Source organism: Mustela nivalis, assembly GCF_964662115.1.
Source record: "Mustela nivalis genome assembly, chromosome: 1".
In the NCBI taxonomy this organism is placed as follows: Eukaryota; Metazoa; Chordata; class Mammalia; order Carnivora; family Mustelidae; genus Mustela; species Mustela nivalis.
The window spans coordinates 67,546,820-67,568,471 of NC_139020.1; the positions used below are offsets into that span (position 1 = coordinate 67,546,820).

A 21,652-nucleotide genomic window follows, 5' to 3' on the forward strand; every position below is an offset into this window, starting at 1 on the left:
AAAGATGTAAAATCCTAGGTCTGTAAGACAGAAAACCTTTAAAGCAACTGACATATTTCCACCATAGGTGGGACAGGTGGCATGTGTGTACTGGGGGGTACTCTTGGGACCACCGCCTGTAGAGTGGGGGAAGCAGGATGGGGCAGTAGGGGAAAGCTGAACCACGATGCAGTTGTTAGAGGGAACTGCCCAGTTCCATGAGGAATTCTGAAACTGGATGGCACTTCAGATACCCCAGATTGCAGCAAGGAAGCTGGGCTTTTGTACCCTCACTGGCTGCTTGTGGGCATAGTTGCAGGGAAAGCAGTTCTCTGCTGAGGGCAATTCCTGGGGTGGGGTGGGGGGGCACAAAGAATGGAGTGTCCTGGTCCTAAAGGAGGGAGGGCAGAGCATACCACAATACCCTCTTACCCGCTATCGGCCCACTAATAATGAGAGACCAACATTATTTAAATTATTTATTTTTTCTATAATACATCTCATTCAAATCATAGAATAGTCTGATCCTTTTTTTCCTCAAGCACAAGTTACACTCATCTCAGATGTTTTTTCTTTCCTTCTTTTAAGCTTACAGGATGGATAAAGATACACTTTAATAGACAAAAACCATCACTCAGAGTTTATTACAAATACAACTTCCCAGGGAGGCCCACTGCTAGCACTTCAGAGCATCTGGGGTGGGTCCTGGGGATGCAACATTTTAGAACTCTCCTCGTTAATTCTGCCGCAGGTGGTCCTTGAACCATCCTTAGAGGAACACTGCTTAGAACTTGTTATCTATTGGAAGCAATTTCAGGAAATCCAGGAATAATTAAGTATACAGAAATAGCTCTTCTATAAAATTTCCATATAAAAATAACGGTATTTATTTACAAAGTTTGAGATGCTATAAAATAATACATCATATTAGGTTAGGTACTTCAATCTAATAGTCTACGTTAGGCAAATCAGATGTGGTGTCTGCATCTTCCCCTGACTTCTCTCGTTTAAACTGTTTAAAGCATGTGGCACCACAATGTTTCCTTCATGCAGAAAAAAAGCAGACTATATTTTCTGGAAACCAAACCCAACAGCACATGATCGGAATAAAGCATCTCCAAAGGAAAAGTGAACAAACTTGTGGTTTTGCCTCAGAGCCTCTCTTCTGTCTCAAAGTCAAGTGTGGTGGTGGTAAACAAAACACCTCAAGGAACTCCCAGTACCAGATCATGGTCCTAAGAGCTCAGGCCCGCGGAGCAGCTGCCAGTGAGCTTGCGCCGGTTGCTAATGAAAGGTGGAACCTGCCATTGTGCTGCTAGGAGGAACAGAACTGCAATGTGCTCAGAGAAGTCTTCAAACTGTGGTCTGAAAAAAACGCTGACCCACTATGAACAAACAAAACAAAACAAAACATCAGGCCATTTGTTACTAGGTGGTGCCTGGCATGCGGAAGATGATGTATGATTAGTGACATGGGGAGTCTGAAGTGACAAAGGGTTTTTAACCCCAAATATGATCTGGGGGAGTTTCCTTGTTGAGACAGAACAGACAGAAACAAGCTAATGTGGTACAGAAAGATCTACTAATAAACCAGCCTCTTCAGACTCCTATCAATGACCAACATGCAGGGCAGTCTTTGCTCATGGAGGAAGGAGTTTCTTCCCAGGTGTGAGGTCTAAAACTGGGGTCTCCCAGGTGGAGAGGGGCCCAAAGCTGACACCATAGCCTCATGGTGGGGACTCAGGAGTGGAGTTCCACTTGTGCTCCTTGGCTGTGAAGCACTTGGTGCGACAGAGGACTGATACTTATTCAGAGCTGTTTGGAAGGACTGTAGTGAGGGGACGGTTTTCAGAAGGCCCTGTGGTCCTCACAGGAAGAAATTCTGGGTTGTGGTGCAAACTCGGCCAGACAGGCCGAGGGATATTAGGCAGGTCAAGCTCTCAGCTTGTTTCTCTCTCTCTCTCTTTTTAAATTTTTAAATAATTTATATAACAGAGAGATCACAAGTAGGCAGAGAGGCAGGTGGGGGGCGGGGGAAGCAGGCTCCCTGCTGAGCAGAGAGCCTGATGCAGGGCTCAATCCCAGAACCCTGAGACCATGACCTGAGCCGAAGGCAGAGGCTTAACCCACTGAGTCACCCAGGCGCCCCTCTCAGCTTGTTTCTCAATGAATGGGGTGGAAGAGAAGCTCCCTTTCTCTCTGAGACCCTGGGTGGAGAAAAGGTGAGTCCTGCCCGTTTCATCTATGCTGGCTTCCAACACAGCTCTAAGCAGGGAGGCCCAAAGTCCAGTCTGTTGGACCAGCAAGGGTCAAGACAACACTGGATTCTAGAGTCCTTTTTGAAAAGCAAAGGCCGTATAAGAATGACACAGGATTTCACCTTGACTGAGGAAGAGCTGCACAGAATGCACGTATGAAATGAACACACTGTTTGCTGTCTTCAGTACTATCATGCATGGCTGTCTGCTACCATTTATGCTTCTGTATGCATCAGACATACCCACGGCATAACTGGAGGGTCAGAGTTGCACGTCCACCACTTTTTCTTCTTTAGCATAGTGTGAATGTAGACATATGTGGGGGAACTGGATCTCAAAAGTTACGTAAGCATAACTGTTCAGAGATACCTTGAAGGGGCTAATTCCTGAGAAATGTTATCATTATGTGGGCATTTACATTTTTCTTAAAAAGGAAAGATCTTAAGCAAATATCAGGCTTTTCTCTTTTAAGTAATAGTGTGGCTTACCTGAAGCTTTAACTGCCAGCTGTGATTTAGAGGGCGGGGAGGCACACTCCTGAGGCAGGCGGCACAGTGCAGGCCCCAGGCACTCTTGTGGGTCTCCCATAAACACAAACTCAGGACTGCCAGTCCCAACAGACTGCTGCCATGGGTCATGAAAATGCGGAGCCTATTTGTGAAAATATCCTGGGGGAGTCTTTAGCTCCACTAAGGCCAATCCACACACAGAGTAAAATATTATCTTTTATGTATCTAATATAAAAAGTAGATCTTTATGTATCTAACCACTTGAAAAATTAGAAGAAAACACCTAGAAAAGTGACTACTTTTCTATGATATAGGTTCCACTGCAAGGTGATGAAGCTAATAATGAGAATGTCATGGGTTAGTTAGAATCTTCTCTTGGTTTATGGATACTGCTGGTAGCTAAATTCGTTTTTTCTTTTGAATCTTAAAAATTCCTTAATAAACTCCAAAATGTATGCTTAAAAAGTGCATTTTATGGGACAGAGTGGTTTGGCAAGTCTTTCATTGTCTGATCCAGGACAAATGTCACTTTCTCGGGGTAGGGGGTGCCTTCTCTGGCCACCTCAGCCAAAGTCGCCTTCCCCCCACCATCTTATTTACCCTGTCATTTTCCCCCTTAGCACTGATCATTCTCAATGTTTTCTGTTTCTTATTCACTCAAATACCTATTGAAGGATTAAATCTTTACATTCACTGTCCAACACCCACTCCATACTTACCACTAAGGAGGTACAATCTTAACACCTACATCCCAGATCTACTGGTGAGACACACTTTGTTCATATGCCTGAGGAGAGGGAGCTGGATAGGGCCCTTAAAGTGAACCACTGATCAAGTTAAACAGCCCCCTCCCCCAACTCTCTCTCTGAGTGTGGTTATGAGACAAACAGCTTTGGCCGCTCCCTCCCTTCCTTTGTAACCCTACCCCCAAGAACACCCACCGCCACTGCGTCCCCAGGGTCCAAGTTACATACATGGAGCAACTCTGCTGTTTCCATGATCCAAGTAACCAAGAGTTGTGGTTTTAGCGAACAGCCAGCCCAGTGATAGATGTCTGCAAGTTTGTGAAACATCCCCATTTTAACAATCTGATAGGAGCTATTTTGCATTTGAGGACTGACCCTGGCTTTATTTTTCAAATATGGTAGGGTGTGGTTACAACTGCAAATTCTGCCAGTGAGGGGAGTTCTCCTCTTTCCTCCTGCTACAATGGCCGAAACTCCCACCACTCCTACAAAGAAGTAAATTGTGGCAAACCAAATATGTGGTCATCATCTGTCATGTTGTCCAGGGCCAGTGTCAGCACCCTCTTTCCTGCCCGCTCCACAGCGCCCTCTGTGGTCATAAGGCACAATTCACATCAGCACTTACTAGAGCTGTTCTCATGCCCTTGTCATCGTGAAAGGATGAAGTAGATGAGACAGATTCATGGGGTGGGGGGTAGGGGAGCTTGGGCAGGTGCCTGGGGGCCGGAATCACTGCCGTGGACTCTGGCAGTGTTACCCTCCCCGTGTGCGGGCCAGCTGGGGCAGGTCTGCTGCCCCCTCTGCGTAAGTGCTAAAGGGAGCATGAATACACTGACCGGATGACATGATGCACTTCAAAGGGTCACAGCTGAACTGACCCTTGAGGAGGAAAAAGGCCTCTCAAACTCCCCGAAAAGCAGAGTGGGATGAGCACCTTCTGGGAGCGGTGTCTGTATGTGCAGGTAACCCCAAGGGCTATGCTATGAAGAATCCTGGATGTTGTGACCCTAATTTCCCAACATTTTGTTACTTCGACTTCTATATGCAATTGTGACTGAGTGTTGAAGTTTTAAAAAATCTCTTTAGGGGAGATACAGAAGAATAAAAATTTATCTTTCTAAACATCTCAACTTAGTTTTCTGCTCAGGTAAGGCTTTATATGAGCGACATGTACTGGTGACCACGGTGACTCCAACAGATGTCCTCAGCAGGAAGCCAAATACATTGCTGAGGGACGGAGACCATTTCCCACCAAATACCACATGCACATGCTGAGAGGGCCAGTGACGGGGCACCGGTTACGTTAGGAGTCTTTGGTTGCTTTTAAAAAAACAAACCTGTGTTTTATCAGTTTACAACACTATAGCAGCAGAGAGAGAGCGAGAGAGCGAGAGAGAAAGAGAGAGAGAATAGAGAAGGGGGTGGTGTCCCAAGAGCTCCAACAAGGACTCTGCTATTTGGTGGAGGAATGGTTATGGTTAATGTATCTGTACAAATGTTGAAGTTCAGGTCTTTGAACCTGGATAAAAGATTCTGAAGACTAAAGAGCTAGCAGTGCCCACCCCCCTCAAATATAGGGATGTGGGTGGTTAAGGTTGGAGTTAGTAAAGGAGGTGGCAGTTTGGCAGGAAACTCAGTTTTACTCAGCTTTTAGCTGATGATCTTCGAGTCAGAAATGTCTTAGAAGCGCTCGGAGCCCCACTGCAGCCTCTGCGGTCCTCCGGGCTCCGGCCATCCACCCAGCCTCGGAGCTGTGCCCCTGCACTCAGGCAGAGATGGAATTCTCTAAGAACTGCCTCCACCTCGCTGCCCCCTTGATCACTCCAAGTCTGCACTATGGCTTCTTTCTGACAGAATGAGTGCTGTCTCAAAGGAACTTAAAGTTGTGTGTTCTCATGTATTAGTTTTCACAGCCTTAGTAAAAATTTTAGGTTAGCCGTATCTTTCACCTCTGGCTCACTGGAAGCAGAGTGAAAAAGATATCAGAAGGCATCCATACTTCCCCCATGGATTTAGAAAAGCACCAATCTGGGACAAGCCTGTGCTGGGCCCAAAGGTGCTAGATTAATCTAGTGGCAAATCCAGATGATTCGAGTCAAAGGGTTATTTTCCATTATTATTTGCTCCTTCTGAAGGCCTTACTGTGAAATTAGATTGGGGTTTGGCCACGCTGGCAGATACCCCATGCTCCCTTGTTTGGAGAAGCAGGAACTGTGACTACACCAGTGTAGTGTTCCCAGTGGCGTCTTTGGCTATGGAACAACATACTGTTTACTGCACAATATGAAACAGATCCAAGCGTTTGGAGTGATCAATATTCTTCCGTGTTTCTGTGAAACACTGAATAGCAGATTAATTTGAAATGCAGTTTAGCCAGGAATAAGCCAAATACGGTAATTTCAATAAACGAAAATGTACAAAAGGTGACATGTACAGGAAAACATTGCTGTCCATATTCTTGAAGTAGACTTTTCTTTTAAGACAAAAGTAATGACATTTGGTTCATTTTCACAAATTGCACACGGAGTAAAATCATACAAGCACTGTAGGGAACTCTAAGCAAGCAGTTCAGTCACAGGAATTTGTTTCTCGGTTCTGTTTTAAATGAAAAAGCTATATGAAATGCATAGCTTTGATTAAAACTACAGATACAATTTCCTTCTCTGTAAAATTCCAGATTTCAAATGCTGGCAAAGGCAGTGCTGGCAAAGTATTTAATGCACATGGAAACACTATTCTATTTTGGCTTCCAGAAGTAGCCCTAGAAAATTCTATGCACCAACGCATTGGCTAATAATGATCGTTTCAGTTTTACTATAAATTATTCTAAATGTCACTTAAGTACTTAAGAATTAGCGCTTGCTCCTTTCTAGAAGCTGTCTAAGGCAGCTGATGCACCAAGCACCTCAACTAGACTTCCAACTAGTTCAGCAGTTCAATCTAAACTCCTTAGACCACAAGGATTGCTGTCTACACCCCTCGCTGTACAACTCATCCTCACTGGATCCTCTCACGGTCACTTCTGCTTGTAAAAAGCAGCCCAGTCGAGGAAGAAAGACATGACAAACGTGATGTCACTGGCTATTCGCTACAGCAATCTTGATTCTAAGGAGGGTTACGTGGGTGTGGGGGAACACAAGGATCCCAACTCATGGAAGATAAATGAGCTTCATTCATGCTGCCAATTCTTTAGGGACTGTCCCCTCTATCACCTCAGAAAACCGCTTTGTTTGCAGTGTGATCCATGGCTCTGTCATTCAGAGTTTTCATTCATGCTATGTTAACTTTCATCTTAATCATCTCAGCCTTCAGATAATTTGTTTATTGTGTTTCCCTAGTTTTCACTGAACACACAGTGCAAACAAAGGCAAAGACTGAAGCAATCATTTCAAAAACAAGAGCTCACACTAAAAACACACATGAGCATCAAATATTAAAATGTGGGTTTTCTCCTGTCTTTATTCTGGGGAGGAGGAATCCTCCTCGTCATCTTCCTCATCTTCGTCGTTGAATGAACAGGGGGTCTCGCCTCGCGACTCAGAGCAGTGAGAGGCCGCACTGCTGGACTGGTGACTGTTTGGGGCAAGGAACTGCCCAGTTGCTAAGGCCACTTCAGCATCCAAGCACAACCCTTGGTTTACACTAGCAAATAATTAAAAACACACAAGTTCATTAACGTGGTCAATGTTTTAAGCTTTGTAAAATGTAGGACTAAAAACACGGGAGAGGAGGTACCACTGGGGCACTCTGCCCGAACCCGCTGCAGAAAGACCTGTGCCGGCAATGACACCTGGCTCTTCCCACGGAGGTGCTCAGGGCTTCACCGCTTCTCTTTCTAACCCAGAAAAAATACATACCTTGATTGTGACAAGGTGGCACCAGTGGTCAGGTCTAAATTTGAAACTGACTGAGTAGAGTTCAAAAGTAGTCCCTGATTTAACCAGGAAGGTCCTGTGGAGATATCTGTAGGGAGAAACAGAAACAGAAGATGTCGGTCCACTGTCAGTTGAAGGAAGCACAGATGAGGAAGGGCATGAGCCTGATCTAAATTACAGCTGGGTGAGGGGCGTCTGAGGGGCTCAGTCGGTGAAGTGGCTGCCTTTGGCTCAGGTTGTGATCACAGGGTCCTGGGATGGAGCCCCGCATCAGGTTCTATGTTCAGCAGAAGCCTGCTGCCCCTCTCCTTCCACTGATCCCCAGCTTGTGCGCTCTCTCAAATAAATAATTAAATAGCTTTAAAAATAATCAGAGCTAGGTAAATCTCCTGCTCTGGGGATAATCCACATTTCTTCAGCTTGGAAAAAGGAAATCTCTAGGACATAAGAATAGGAAAAAAAAAATATGGGAAGGCAGACTACAGTGAGGAAGAATTCTAATTAAACCAGACTTCCACTCCTTTCTCTTAATTAAGACCTCGAGACAGCTGAGAGCCCAGTGATTGCTGCACTATTCTTGGACACCTGCTGTCTTCACCACCAAAGACTCTGACTGGTGTTAAAAACTAACGCCAGGAGAGGGTAAAAAGAAAGTGAAATCAGAAACAGGTAAGAAGGACAGGGGTGCCTGAGTGGGTCACTCAGTTAAGTGTCTGGCTGACTCTTGATTTCAGTTTAGGCTGTGATCTCAGGGTTGAGATGGAGCCCTGCATTAGGCTTCACACTGGGTATGGTGCCTGCTTTGGTTTCTCTCTCTCCCTCTCCCCTCTCCCCACCTTCTGGGGGAAAAAAATGACAAGAAACAGGTAAGGAGGTTAGACACATTTTTACTAAAACTCCCACTGCACCATCTTTTCATGTGCCATCAAAAGAACTCAGTGCTATTACTCATCAAAGATACAGTCTTTTCCCTGGTATCCTTTGCTCTGTAACTCAAACTAGCCCTTATTTTAAAAGGTCATATGCAGTCACATTTCTAATGAAGGTGAGACACGCATTACACTGTTTTAGTCTGCATAAAATATTTTGGGTGTATAACCTTGTAATCTTATTTTCTATGTATATATCATATTTCTCCAATCATAACCATGATAAATTCTTATTATAATTTTATTAGTTTCATACTGGTCTCATATTTAGCTCAAAGAAGACAGTGAGTAGAACATGTAAGATCTAAATGTTACTGAATGAATGAGTATAGTCTCTTTCACATTAAGTTTACAAAAGAGGTAAAAGAAATGATAGAAATGTATGCCTAAAAAGAAATTCTTTGACTTACATTACAAAATAAGACCATATATATACTCAAAAAGTGCAATTTAGTAATGAGCCTTTATTACAGCTAATCAAAATAGTTTTGTAATTACTGTGCCAAAAAAAGGAACCCCAAAAAACTCCCAGAACTATATGTACTAGGATTAAATACTCTGCTATTAGTACAGTCTGACCAAGTGAGAAGCTTCCTATGTAGAAAAAAAGGAAACTAAATGATTTCATTAATTTTAAAATGGCCTTGTGAACCCTGTTCTTTATAGGCTAGCTAAGACAGCTGTGGAAAAAAAGAACTTCAATTCTAAGAAGAATAGCAGACTTTAACTACATTAAATAAGAACAAGCCTGTGCAAGATGAAATTAAAGCCAGAATCCCGTGGTGAATATTAATTAGTATATATGGAAACTTTCTGTCAGAACACAGCTATTTACTTGTTTGTGAGCGTGACACAGTAAATTTTCCTTTTCACAATGGCTTTGAAAAGCCTACATTTCTTTTGCATTATCATAAGATCCACACAATAGCTCTCACAATCTAACTCGAGAGCCATTCTGTCCCTTTGCACATTAAAGGCACAAATTTCTTCTTTTAAAGTAACCAGAAAGTCTATGTCCCAGGCTGCAAATGAGGTCACAAAGAGATCAAAACCATAGAGCCTGCCTGATTGCCCTGAACCTTTTCACTGAGAATAAGCTAAAATAAAGTTCTGGTGATTTATTGAGTAAGCCCTTTATTCAGCCCCTGCTGGACTGCCACTATGCCTGCGCTGCTTAAGAAAACAGCGGGGCCTGCTCGAGCACAGAGTGGGGAGAAGGGAGCGTGGGGGGCGAAAAGAGGGGGCAAGCTGGCTAAAGGACAAGAAGGGGTCACACCTGCAGCAGGTGGATGGTGCTAGTTTAAGAACCAAATCCAACAGAAACCAAATCTCAATTAACAAACTTGTGTTTTGACCAGAGGGCCAAAACCATAGAGCAAAATAAAATAAGGACAAGGGGCACCTGGCTGGCTCACTGGCAGAACATGAAACTTGATCTCTGGGTTGTAGTCCCCAAGGTGGGTGTAGAGATTACTTAAAAAATAAAATCTTAAAAAAAAAAAAAAAGAACTACCTCTTTGCTCATATTTGATTTATTATACCTTAGAACTAATAGTACAGTGCCTTCAGAAAGTGATGTGAAATTCTAGGTGGTGATATTTATAAATCAAGGAAACTTGAAAAAGCAAAGGTAAAAAGCATTATTTATGCCTCCAAATTATATGTACAGAATATACACAGTCTTGAGAAATGAGACAATCATAAAGATTTCTGAATCAGAAAAAAAAATCTGAATTCTACAACATGCAAAACATACTATCTTTGTTTTCAAGTATACTCAGTATATTCTTAAAAATCACAATAAAAAGACAACCTGATGCAAAAATGTGCAAAGGATCTGAATAGATATCTCTGCAAGGAAGATCTACAAGTGACCAATAAGCACACAAAAAGACGCTTAGCACACTAGTCATTAGGAAAATGCAAAATAAAACCACAGTAAAATACTACCTCGCATCTACAAGAATAGGTTATAATAAAAAGGATGGACAGTAATAATTACTGAGAAGGATGTGGACAACCCAGAGCCCTCATACACTGCTGGTAGTATTGTAAAATGGTACAAATGCTTTTGGAGAATAGAGTTACTCAAGAGTTCTCTATTCAAGAGAATAGAATTGGAGTTACTCAAAATGTGAAATACAGAGTTGCCATTTGACCAAGAAATTGCACTACTAGGTATACAACCGGAAGTGACAACTTAGGATCACACGGAAACATGTACAAGAATGTTTATAGCAGCATCATTCGTAATAGCCCCGAAGTAGAAACAATCCAAATGTCTACCAACTAATGAATGGGTAGATGAAATGTGCTACTATTCACACGATGGCAATAAAAAGGGATGAAGTACCAAGGCTACGGCATGGATGAACCTTGAAAACCTCATGCTAAGTGAAAGACATCTGTCACAAAGGCTGCTAGTGCATGATTCCATCTACAGGAAATGTCCGGAATGGACAAATCCAGTGGCAAAGCAGATTACTGGTTGCCTAAGGCTGGGAGGAATGGGGGAACAGGGAGTGACTGCTAATGTATATGGGGTTTCTTTCTGAAATGATAAAAATAAAAATGTTGTAGAATTAGTGATGATTGCACAACCTTATGAATATACTAAGTCCCACTGAACTATACATACCATAAAATGGTGAATTTTATGGTATGTGAATGAAATCTTAATTAAAAAAAAAATGAGGATGCCATTTCACATCCACCTGATTTGGGAAAAATAAGAGTATTTCCAACCTGCAGGTGAGAATGTAATTTGTGAAATCAAATTAAAAAGCTCTGGCTTTATCATAAGTGAAGCTGCAGCCCCCCCCACCCCCCTCGGGGACCCAGCTGTCTCATGCCACACACCAGCACATGGGGCACTATGGTATCATCACAGAAATGTTCAAAGTAGCACTGTTTTTCATATTAAGGAACTGGAAACAAAACTTAAAGGTTCATCATCGGTAAAATGAATAGTGATATAATCATATAATGGAGTTCTATACAGTGGTAAAAATGTATGAATTACACCTACATTAAATCATGTGGATGGGTGAAAAGATCATGTTGAGTGGAAAAATCCGTTATCACTAAAGAATGTATCACTAGGAGTCCATTTATATAAAGGTCAGCAATAAGTAAAATGAAACAAGAAACTGTTCCCAGTTTACTGTATTTGTGTTTGTATCTCTAAAGAAAAGCAAGCGATGATAAATGAGAAATTCAAGGGAATGGTCACATTTAAAGGGGACAGAATGGGAAAGCATTCGTTAACATACCTGTGATATAACCTTCTAAGGCCTTTGGCACCAGCGATTTAGCAAGTTTCAGATCCTCCAGAGAGCATTTGCCTGACTCCAGGCCAAAGGACATTCCCATCCGCTTCAGTACTTCTATGTCATCATGGATCTCAAAGGTGTTGTCAAAATTAAAAAGATATTCAAACCTGCATCAGAAAACAAAGTTAGTACGGGGCTTCAGTGGGATAGGGAAGGGCTGCGTAGTGTGGTACTCTGTACATTACATAAAAAAATGAGGGCCTACGTTCAGCTGTAGTACTGGAAACTGCTACTTGTCATTCTGCTGTGTTCAGGGGAATGACATCTCAAATAAGCCACTTTCCCAATTAAAACAGTTTTCCTATGACAGGAAATAGGAGTCCATAAACTTCAGCCCTCATTAAGCTGTTACAAACAGGGGACAACTTTGGTGTAAAGCCAATACTTTTCAAGCTTTGTCACAAAAGTCAAATTATTAAGAAAGCCCTTTCAGTTTAATATATGACAACCCTATTCTGAGTTGGCCTATTAGGTTTGAGGGAAAAACCCCATTTTGGATGCTTGCTTAATGTTCCTGAATCAAGTGTTAACTAAAGCATACTTTAGATAAGCAATAAATGCATGACTTTTCACAAATGAACCAAAACTCAGATCCTGTCTTAAGAGCCTAAGAAGTGAAACAACTTAAAGAAAAAGTGCCACATAAATGTATAGAACATTTCCAAATGCTCCTGAAAAATACCAAATCAGGGATGCCTGAGTGGCTCGGTTGGTTAAGTGGCTGCCTTCAGCTCAGGTTATGATCCCAGGGTTCTGGGATGGAGTCTAGCATCCAGCCTTTTGCTTAGCAGGGAACCTGCTTCTCCTATCTGCTGCTCCCCCTGCTTGTGCTCTCTCAAGCAAATAAAGAAAACCTTAAAAAAGGAAAGTAACAAATCAGGATGCCCAGATGCCCAACACCCCAAAAAAGGTGAATACAGGAGCGCCTGGGTGTCTTAGTCATTAAGCATATGCCTTTGGCTCAGGTCATGATCCCAGGGTCCTGGGCTCAAGCCCCGCATTGGGCTCCCTGCTCAGTGGGGAGCCAGCTTCTCCTTCTCTCTCTGCCTGCCACACTGCCTACTTGTGCTCTCTCTCTCTGCCAAATAAATAAAATCTGAAAAAAAAAAAAAAAAAAAAAAAAGAAAAGTAAATATAGGAAAGCATAGTCTTTTTGATTCTTAGGCTAGACCCTGGGGCACCTTCACCCACAGGCCTCAGTCCTATGGAGACGGAGTGCAGTGAGTATTCTGGCACAGTGGTGGGTTTATGTTGTCATGAAATTCTTACTAAAGTCATGAGGAGGTAAAATTATTCTGAACTATAATAAATCTGAATAAAGGACATTAACAAATTTTCAGGGAAAAAAAATGCCTGTCACAGGGATGATTCCTGGCATATGTTAAAAGCAGATGGTTCTGTAAATTTAATTCCCATTGTGAAAAAGCCTCCAGGCTAATTAAGGGGAAAAGATTGCATCACCAAAGTAACTGAAAGACAAGGCTTTAGGACCTACCTTGCAACAAGCTTCTACAAGCTGCTCATAGCCTCCTTCCCTTCACTCAGAGGAGGGCCAGGAAAGGGCATGAGTCAGTAAACCACCGAGGGATAGAAACCTCACCAGGCCCCAGCCTGGGATGAACAGAATCCATAATTCCCTTAGGTCAATGGTTCCCAGATTCTCTTGCTACTCTTTTTTAGACTTAGAACACTAAGTGATGAAGAGAATTTAATAATCCCTTACAAAACAAGAGGCTAACTGGAGAGAGAAACTAGAATTCTAAGTTTGCTTCTCCTGTTAGTATGTTAAAAATTTTCTAGGATTCTCAGTTTTATGAGAATATATGTTAACAGTCCCTATAGATGTAGGTTTTTGTGAAGATTTTGCAACTGTGTGAATAGTAATACAGATACATACCATTATTGACCACAGGGCTGGGTCCTTTAAGAACTGATCTGTAACTTTTGAAAACCAGCAAGTTAAATACTGTAATTCTCACTTTTGTAAGAGGAAGCAACCAGATCTCAGAAAGGTTAAGACACTATGTTGCTAGCAGACAGAATGAAAAATGAATCTTCTGACTTCATACTATTTTTCCTTGTGTCTATAGTCTTCTTAATTATCAAACACTTTTGAAATTCCTGCTCACTGTTTTTCTTTTGGCACCTTCTTATTTAAGTGACCTAGAATCTCTGTATGCAATCAAGATAAACAGGGGAAGCAACACCACCTAAGACAACAATGGGAAAAACAAGGGAAGGCAAAGCCCCAGGGCAATGCTGTAGCTGCATGGAGACCACAGGCTTGGACTATGCCTGTGGGACTGATGTAATTACTGGGCCTCTTTCGCTTTCAAATGAATCCCAATTTGGTCAATAGATTATATGCTGACTCCTTATAACAGCAGCTATATTTGTAGAGTGCTTGTCTTGGGTCAGACCCTTTAAAGACATAATGGTATTTAAGCCTCACAAGGCTAGGATGTGATAGAGGCCTTGGAATCATGCCCTTTTGTTCTTTAAAAAATGCTTTGAAGCAGCTAAATGGGGGAGTCACAATCCACACTTGGGTCTGTCTCACTCCACAACCCTACTTCCTTAACTATCTCAGGACACAGGTCATGGCCTGAAGACCACTACTGTTCTCATGAAGGGTAAAGTTACAAATTACAAATTACAATTAATCCTTAGCAGTATCTTTAAAACTGCTACTTTTCACTTGCTATGATAAATATCATCATCAACTTTAGTTAAAATGTGAAAAAAATCTCAGTGGGAATGTAAATTGGTACAGCCACCATGGAAAACAGTATGGCGGTTCCTCAAAAAAAAAAAAAAAAAAAAAAAAACCACACACACAAAACAAAACACAAACTACCATGTGATTCAGCAATCTCACTTGTGGGTATCTACCTGAAGGAAACAGAATCACTATTTCACAAAGAAAACTGCACCGTCGTGTTCACTGCAGCATTATTTACAATAGCCAAGATAAACGACCTGTCCACTGAAATATGAATGGATAAAGAAAATGTGGTATATGTGTGTGCACACACGTTTGTGCATAAATGGAATATTTGGCCATAAAAAAGAAGGAAATTCTGACATTTGCAACAGCATGGGTGGACCTTGAGGGCATTATGCTAACTGAAATAAATTAAAGACAAATACTGTATGATTTCACTTATATGTAGAATCTAAAAAAAAAAAAAAATGAACTCATAGATGCAGAGCACAGACTGGTGGTTGCCAGAGGTGGAGGTGTTGAAGGTTATCAAAAGGTATAAACTTCTAGTTATAAAGTAAGTAAGAAAAAAAGCAAGCAGAGAATGCATCTAGCATTTTCCTCTGCATTCATTAATAAAGAGAAGCATACTCAACTCAGATAGAGCAAAACAAAGAAACAATTGCCTTAATGCCACATGCTAACCTAAAATATTTCCACACTAAACCATGGAAGCGAATCACCAGTGAATCCACCTTATCCCAGGCTCTCACTGATGGTCAACTTTAAGGCAGTTACTTGCCCAGGGTTACCACATAACATGTACATACACGTGCACTTTGGCTAGGGTCTAGGGCCACAATGCATATAGGACAGTGCCAGGCACAAGACAGGGGTTGAGAGGGTGAGTGATGAAGAATGCACTAGTAGATGGCAGCACTCCATGTCTGCACCCCAGGGAGGTCAGCCTCAGAGGGTTCAGATAATGAAGGACACCCTTCTTTATGCTGTGAATGATAAGAATGTGTTTCTGGGAGACCAGCCCTAGTTCTCCACTCACTTGTCACTGGAGATGCTGCAATCTATGACTGTTTTTCTGCTTGTATTGATGATTATAAATGGCAGCTGAATGGTGGAGTTCAGAGCTGGAGGACCCTGGTTCTGCTGTTCATTTTGCCGATTTCTCTGAACCAGGTTTTTGAAAGCGATTTGCTGTAATGATCAAGAAAAAGAATATCGTCATTTAATGTGGATAAGGGAGTTGGGATTCAATGAATTATAATAAATACATTCAAGAAATAGTATTAGAGAATTAGAAATTAGAGAGTTTAAATACTATCAGAAGCCTTAAATACTATTAAATAGTATTAATAATATTAGAAATTAGAGATATTAAAAAGGCTGTCTACCTATAACTTAACGAAAATGAAATACTTAGGAAAAAAGATTTGAATGATCTAACTCAGATACATTTCAAGGGAAAACACATACTTTTAAATGATGTCTAACATCATCCTAATGTAAATTATGGGGCCTATGGCTTCCGTCATCCACAGACAGGATCTTACAAATCAGCAAGAGCCCAGGAGCCAATGCAACTCTAAGATTCTTAGAGTGACAAGGAGAAAGTGATACCAAGAGAACTTGTATTTTCCACTTATCTAATAGATTCTTGGGAGTTGGGGGTTACATACACCTTTTAATCTGTCTAGTTCAGGGATATGCAAACTTTATAAAGTCACAGAATCCTTTCTTCAAATGAAATCTATGGACAATTACGTAAAACAGATGAAAGTAGCATTGCTATGGCTGGTGGCAGAGGGGGAGGGGGTCCAGAGCCCAACGGCTCTGTCCTCACTCACCCGAGTTTCTAGGGCACCTACACAGAATTCCTGCATCCACAGGGTACAGCTGGAGTCTGACCTGACCCACCCTTCACCTGACATCTTTCAGACAAGAAACTGAGGGCTGGCACTTATAAAATAGATCAAGGCCTAATCCTGATACTGAGTCTTGCTGCTACTTTTATTTCTAACCATTATTTGCAAGTCAAAGAAGTGATTGCTCACGCCCTTTTAATAAGGCAAATGTACCAGAGAAATCCACAGCAAGAAAGACTATGCAATTCAACTTATTTATCTACTCATGAAACAGAATGGTTTTTATTTTTTATTTATTTATTTTTTAAAAAAGATTTTATTTATTTATTTTACAGAGAGAGAGAGATCACAACTAGGCAGAGAGGCAGAGAGAGGGGGAAGCAGGCTCCCCGCTGAGCAGAGAGCCCCATGTGGGGCTAGATCCCAGGACCCTGGGATCATGACCTGAGCTGAAGGCAGAGGCTTTAACCCACTGAGCCACCCAGGTGCCCCCCAGAATGGTTTTTTAAATGCTCCTAAAGTCAGATCCACTCATTCCCTTTTATTGGCATGTCTCATATTTGCCCAGTAGGGATGAATTTAAGTTGCTTTTCTATGTTTTAGCAATCTTATCCTAGGATTATTTGTTTTAGGTTCTGAGCCTTGACAAAAGTTTAATTAAGATTACTTTTATTTTAAAACGACTGGGTATTATCCCTAGAAAGTGAACATTTATGCCTAAAGTTCATAAAACAGAAGGGATGCCAATTTATTCTAGCCCTAGCACTATGTCTAAAAATCACTATCCATATCAATCACTATCAAAAAACTATCACTTCTGGGCAACTGGGTGGCTCAGCCAGTTAAGTGTCTGCCTTCAACTCAGGTCATGATCCCAGGGTTCTGAGACTGAGCCCCATGACAGGCTTCCTGCTCAGCGAGGAGCCTGCTCCTCCTTCTCCCCTCTGCTGGTGTGTGTGTGTGCTCTCTCTCTCTAAAACAAAACAAAACAAAACACAGGACTATCACTATCAATACTATCAAACATTACTGAAGTTATACTTCATTATTTTCTGCTAGTAAAGAGTAAGGGCTGCTTTATATTCATTTTTTAATATATTTAATGTTGAAAAAAATACGTTATTGATACTGTAAAACTGAGAAAAAGAATTAAATGTTTGACTACTTCTGGCTAGATTCTCTTCCCTTCTACCAGAAAAAGCATCTCAGGAGATGCCCTCATACTATGCCCTCACTTTGTGGCCCTACTGCTGTAGCAGGGCCTCAGGATAGGAGGGAGTATCAACAGTAGTAAATAAGAGTCCTTAGATATATATGACTCAATACGTCATATGTATGACTCAGTGACTGTTCAATACGTGTACAGAGATTTTTCAGGTGAAGAAACCAGTAATAACATACATAGTGTTATTTAGACAGTAAAAAGAAAAGTCACCTCCCATTTATTTTGGGTAGATTTCCTTTGTTGTCCTTTGACTGATTTCCTTCAGCCTTCCGTTCTCTTCCAGGCTCATTAACATCAATTTTAGAGGCGGAACAGAGGCTCACACATTCATTTTGCTATGTATTAGCAGCCCTGGAAAAGGTTTAATGGCTGGTAGGGATAGTTATACAGATAAAAGTAGGGTATCTGGATTACCTATAGATACCATCTATTCACACCCTTTCTCATCTACGTTAACCAAGGATAAATGAAAAGTGGTGGCAGTTAAGTAAAACTGACCTGTGTCATGTGATGTCAGTGAGTGGTGACATTAACTTGTTAGAAATTAAGCCAACTTTGCCATGGTAAATTATTAATGTTCAGGGACACATTTAATTTACTTTCTGTGGTATCTTCATAAATGGTACTTGATGAATGAGAGAGAAACAAAACACTAGCAGGAAATAGGCTGTGTGTATGTCCACCAGAAGACCAGAGAGTGGCTGTTTTCAGTTATACTTTGGGTTTCACTTTAATGTTGAGAGAGGCCTACTTTTATAAATGTTGACAGCTAGGTTGCCCCTGGGTTGAAATCTATAAATATTGAGTTTGAAATACAGAAGAGGAAAAGAAATTTAGGACTTAAAAAAAAAAAAAGAAAAAACAACAGTATACACTGTACAAAGATAAGCAGAGGAAAAAATATTCAACTTGCTTCTTAATGAAGGCTATCTAGGGGTATGAATATCCCCCCTGCACGAGGGTGATCATGCCCAGCACCGTTCTTTCTGATAAACAGGTAATTACAGGCATACTGATAAACAAGTTTTCTTAGTAACATTATGCCAAGAATCAGGCTCCAAAATGTTCCATGAGGATTTTGAGGAAATCCGAGAAAGGCTTAGCACAGAGGTGAAGGAGTGAGAGCTAGTGGGAAGCCTTGAGGGGACAGGAACAGCAGAGGCAGGGGAGGGGAGCTTAGAAGGAAGTGAGAGCTCGGATCAGAAGCCAGTGCCTGGCAGGCCAGGTTGCAGAAGGCAGAATTCCACAGGGAGGAGCACAGGAAAAAACCATCAGCTTTCAAATTCTTCTAAGTGTTTTGTTTTATAAGCTGCAGAATACTCTTCAAACAAAACCTTATCTGGAAATCCAGTATGAAAAATACATAAAATGCTTGCTCTAGTGCTAGCTCCTCAGGTAGGTCCTGCAGGGTTTGGAGTGAAAGCAGACACAGAACCCAGCAAGGAAGAAAGTGGCGGCCTACTCAGGGCGGAACATCACCTTTGGAGCTTGCCTGTGTTTGGGCAATCTCTGCTCTATCTGCTGCTACTTCTCTGCCCCTGGTCTACTTCCTTTCCTACTTCCTTCTCAGATCATAAGGAGCTCGCTGCAAGGGTTAAATGCTCTTCTCTTGCTGCTCTGATTTACATATGAAGGTGAAATAAACTAAGAGAAGCATCTAGAAAGTGAAAAACAAAAATGTGGAATATTTAAGAATACCTAACCTATTCTGTCCATTAGACAAAGGGAGTGTTTTGGGAAAACACTGCTACAATATTTGGTAACTTAATTGTTACCTTTATTTCTGAAAAGTGGACTCACCTAAAAAATTAAATAGGATCTAAAATTGTGAAATTAAAGTGGATTTCATGAGTGGTTGAAAGCTTTTCATATAAAGACAATTTGCTGATTAAAAAATAAAAAAGCATAAAGACCCTCTGGGCTCATTTTAAAAAGGGTTTCTGACTGCACTGAAAATGACCCCAGTGTACTGCTCAAAGTGAATTTTTACAGCAACTACAACTACCAAAAATAAATAATAATAATAATAATAATAATAAAAAGGCCATGTGATTTTATCTCAATGATTTTATACACTGGCTCTATTATATTTGAAAAACCATCCAAATTCCAGGCAATTATCCAAAACAGTGTAAATATAGGGATCCTTATTACATTATAAAAGCTAATTTTCTTAAAAAGAAGTGCATTTTAATTTTTGGTATTTCTACAGAGTTTATTGAATCTTTACATATTTACAGATAATAAGTTATTACAGGTGGATTTGATAATTTTACTCTAAGTGCTTGAAGTTTAATGAGCCTTACTTCTTGATATTCCAAATTAGGGCTAAAATAAACACACACAAAAGGACTTCTAACAGTTTCTCTTCAGAGTAAGAATAAGTGTCAGTAGTAATGCATAAGATAAGTCATGCACAGGGTAGGTGACCTGTCATGAGGCCATGATGATGGTGAGAGACAATCATCGTAAAGGCAGACCATGTAGATGGTGGTGAGCTCAGATGTGGAGGAGGCCGCCCTAGTGCGGTCCCGTCAGACACTACTCAAAAGGCAACCAAAGGAGAAAACACCAATGCTAAAAGCAAGTAAGTAGAGTAGCAGAATATAGGTACCAAAAAGAATGAAAAACATCCCAGCTTCTTTACCTGCAGGAGAAGTTCTTGCAGCTGGGCCCGCTTCTGCTTTATCCGTTCTATCCTCCTCTGCTTCTCTATCTTTAAAACACAGGTTACAAAATAACATGAACATATGGAGAGTATAAAGTACTGCTCACTTTCCAGGTCCCCATTCTCAGATATCAAGAATTTTCCTTAGGGGTGCATGGGTGGCTCAGTCCATTAAGTGTTCAATTCTTGGCTTCAGCTCAGGTCATGATCTTTAGAGCCCGCATTGGACTCTGCACGAGTGCAGAGGCTGCTTGGAATTCTCTCCTTCTCCTTCGGCCCCTCCCCCAGCTCATGCTCTGTGTTCTCTCTCTAAAATAAATCAACCAATCTTAAAAAAAGAATTTTCCTTAAAATTCAATCCATTTTAACAACCAACATCAATAAAGGCATATCACACCTTTTTGGGGAGCAGGGGTTGGGGTATGCAAGTAGCCATGATAGCAGAATTGTGGTAACTATTATTATTAATGAAACCCATCCACTTCATAAATACTAAATATGCGGTACTTGTTGCTATTTTCAAATTCTAACCAGAGTAATAGTTAACACTTAATGAATACTTTGTGTGCCAGCAACTCAACTAATCACTTCATACACACATGATCTTTTTTCCCTCCCTACACACATTATCTTAAAGCATCTTCTTAAGACCCTAGGAGGTGAGAACTATTGTTACCCATTTTCCATGTAAGGAAATGGAGGCATATGGTTAAGTAACGGCCCAAGGTCACATAGCTAGCGAAGGGCAAGAGTCAGGATTTGAATCTAAGCCATCTGGTTCCAGAGACCTTACTATTAATTACTTTCTTATATTACCCCCAACCCAAAGAATGCAGTAAGATCTCATTTAAGATTTCAGTTTAACTGACTTTTAAATAGGCATACCTCCTAATACAGAGAGCCTACATATTCAATACAAAATTTCTACTTGTAGAGTAAGGAACATGCTTATGGGACAAATTTCCCAGCTTCGCACAACTATTACTTAATAGTTAACTTAATAACTAAATAGTTAGTAGGGTCTGAATTTCCTCATAGACGAGTTCCTCACTGTGTCTTTGGGCAAAAGTGAGTAACATCAAACATGACATTTTTCTTGTCAACTCTAACAGTGTTTCTTTCTTTCTTTCTTTCTTTTTTTTTTTTTTAGATTTTATTTATTTATTTGAGAGATGGAGAGAGGGCACAAGTAGGCAGAGCAGCAGGCAGAGGGAGAGGGAGAAGCAGGCTCTCCACTGAGCAGAGAGACCGATGCGAGGCTCGATCCCAGGACCCCAGGATCATGACCTGAGCCAAAGGCAGCCACTTAACTGACTGAGCCACCCAGGTGCCCCTCTAACAGTGTTTCTTATTTGCTCCCCATCTACTCCAGTCTGCACCAAGAGTTTCTTCTCATTTTTCATCTAACCACTAAAGCACTTTCATTTTAAATTACTTAAGACTCACTAGAAAAATCTATGTGGCTTTCTAAATTTGAAAAGAGTTTCCCCCCTCTATCTGTAGCTGCGACAGGCCAGACCCCTACCTGTCCCTCATACCCCCATTTA

General features: G+C 41.2%; 1 protein-coding gene across 42 annotated transcripts in view; it reads right to left on the minus strand.

The window, feature by feature from the left end:
• Positions 1-445: 445 nt before the first annotated feature.
• The window catches only part of TFDP2 (transcription factor Dp-2), a 178,476-nt gene continuing 157,269 nt past the window's right edge, over positions 446-21,652 (minus strand). For 40 of the 42 annotated variants that reach the window (XM_082712442.1, XM_082712436.1, XM_082712435.1 and 37 more), the window contains 5 exons: positions 20,085-20,153; positions 15,393-15,544; positions 11,569-11,735; positions 7,350-7,455; positions 446-7,134 (listed from right to left, as the gene is read on the minus strand). In XM_082712442.1, the coding sequence (XP_082568568.1) occupies positions 6,951-7,134; positions 7,350-7,455; positions 11,569-11,735; positions 15,393-15,544; positions 20,085-20,153 (678 nt within the window). In that variant the 3' untranslated portion in view covers positions 446-6,950. The remainder of the gene's footprint in view (positions 7,135-7,349; positions 7,456-11,568; positions 11,736-15,392; positions 15,545-20,084; positions 20,154-21,652) is intronic. The other 2 variants (XM_082712451.1, XM_082712447.1) reach the window with 1 other exon arrangement.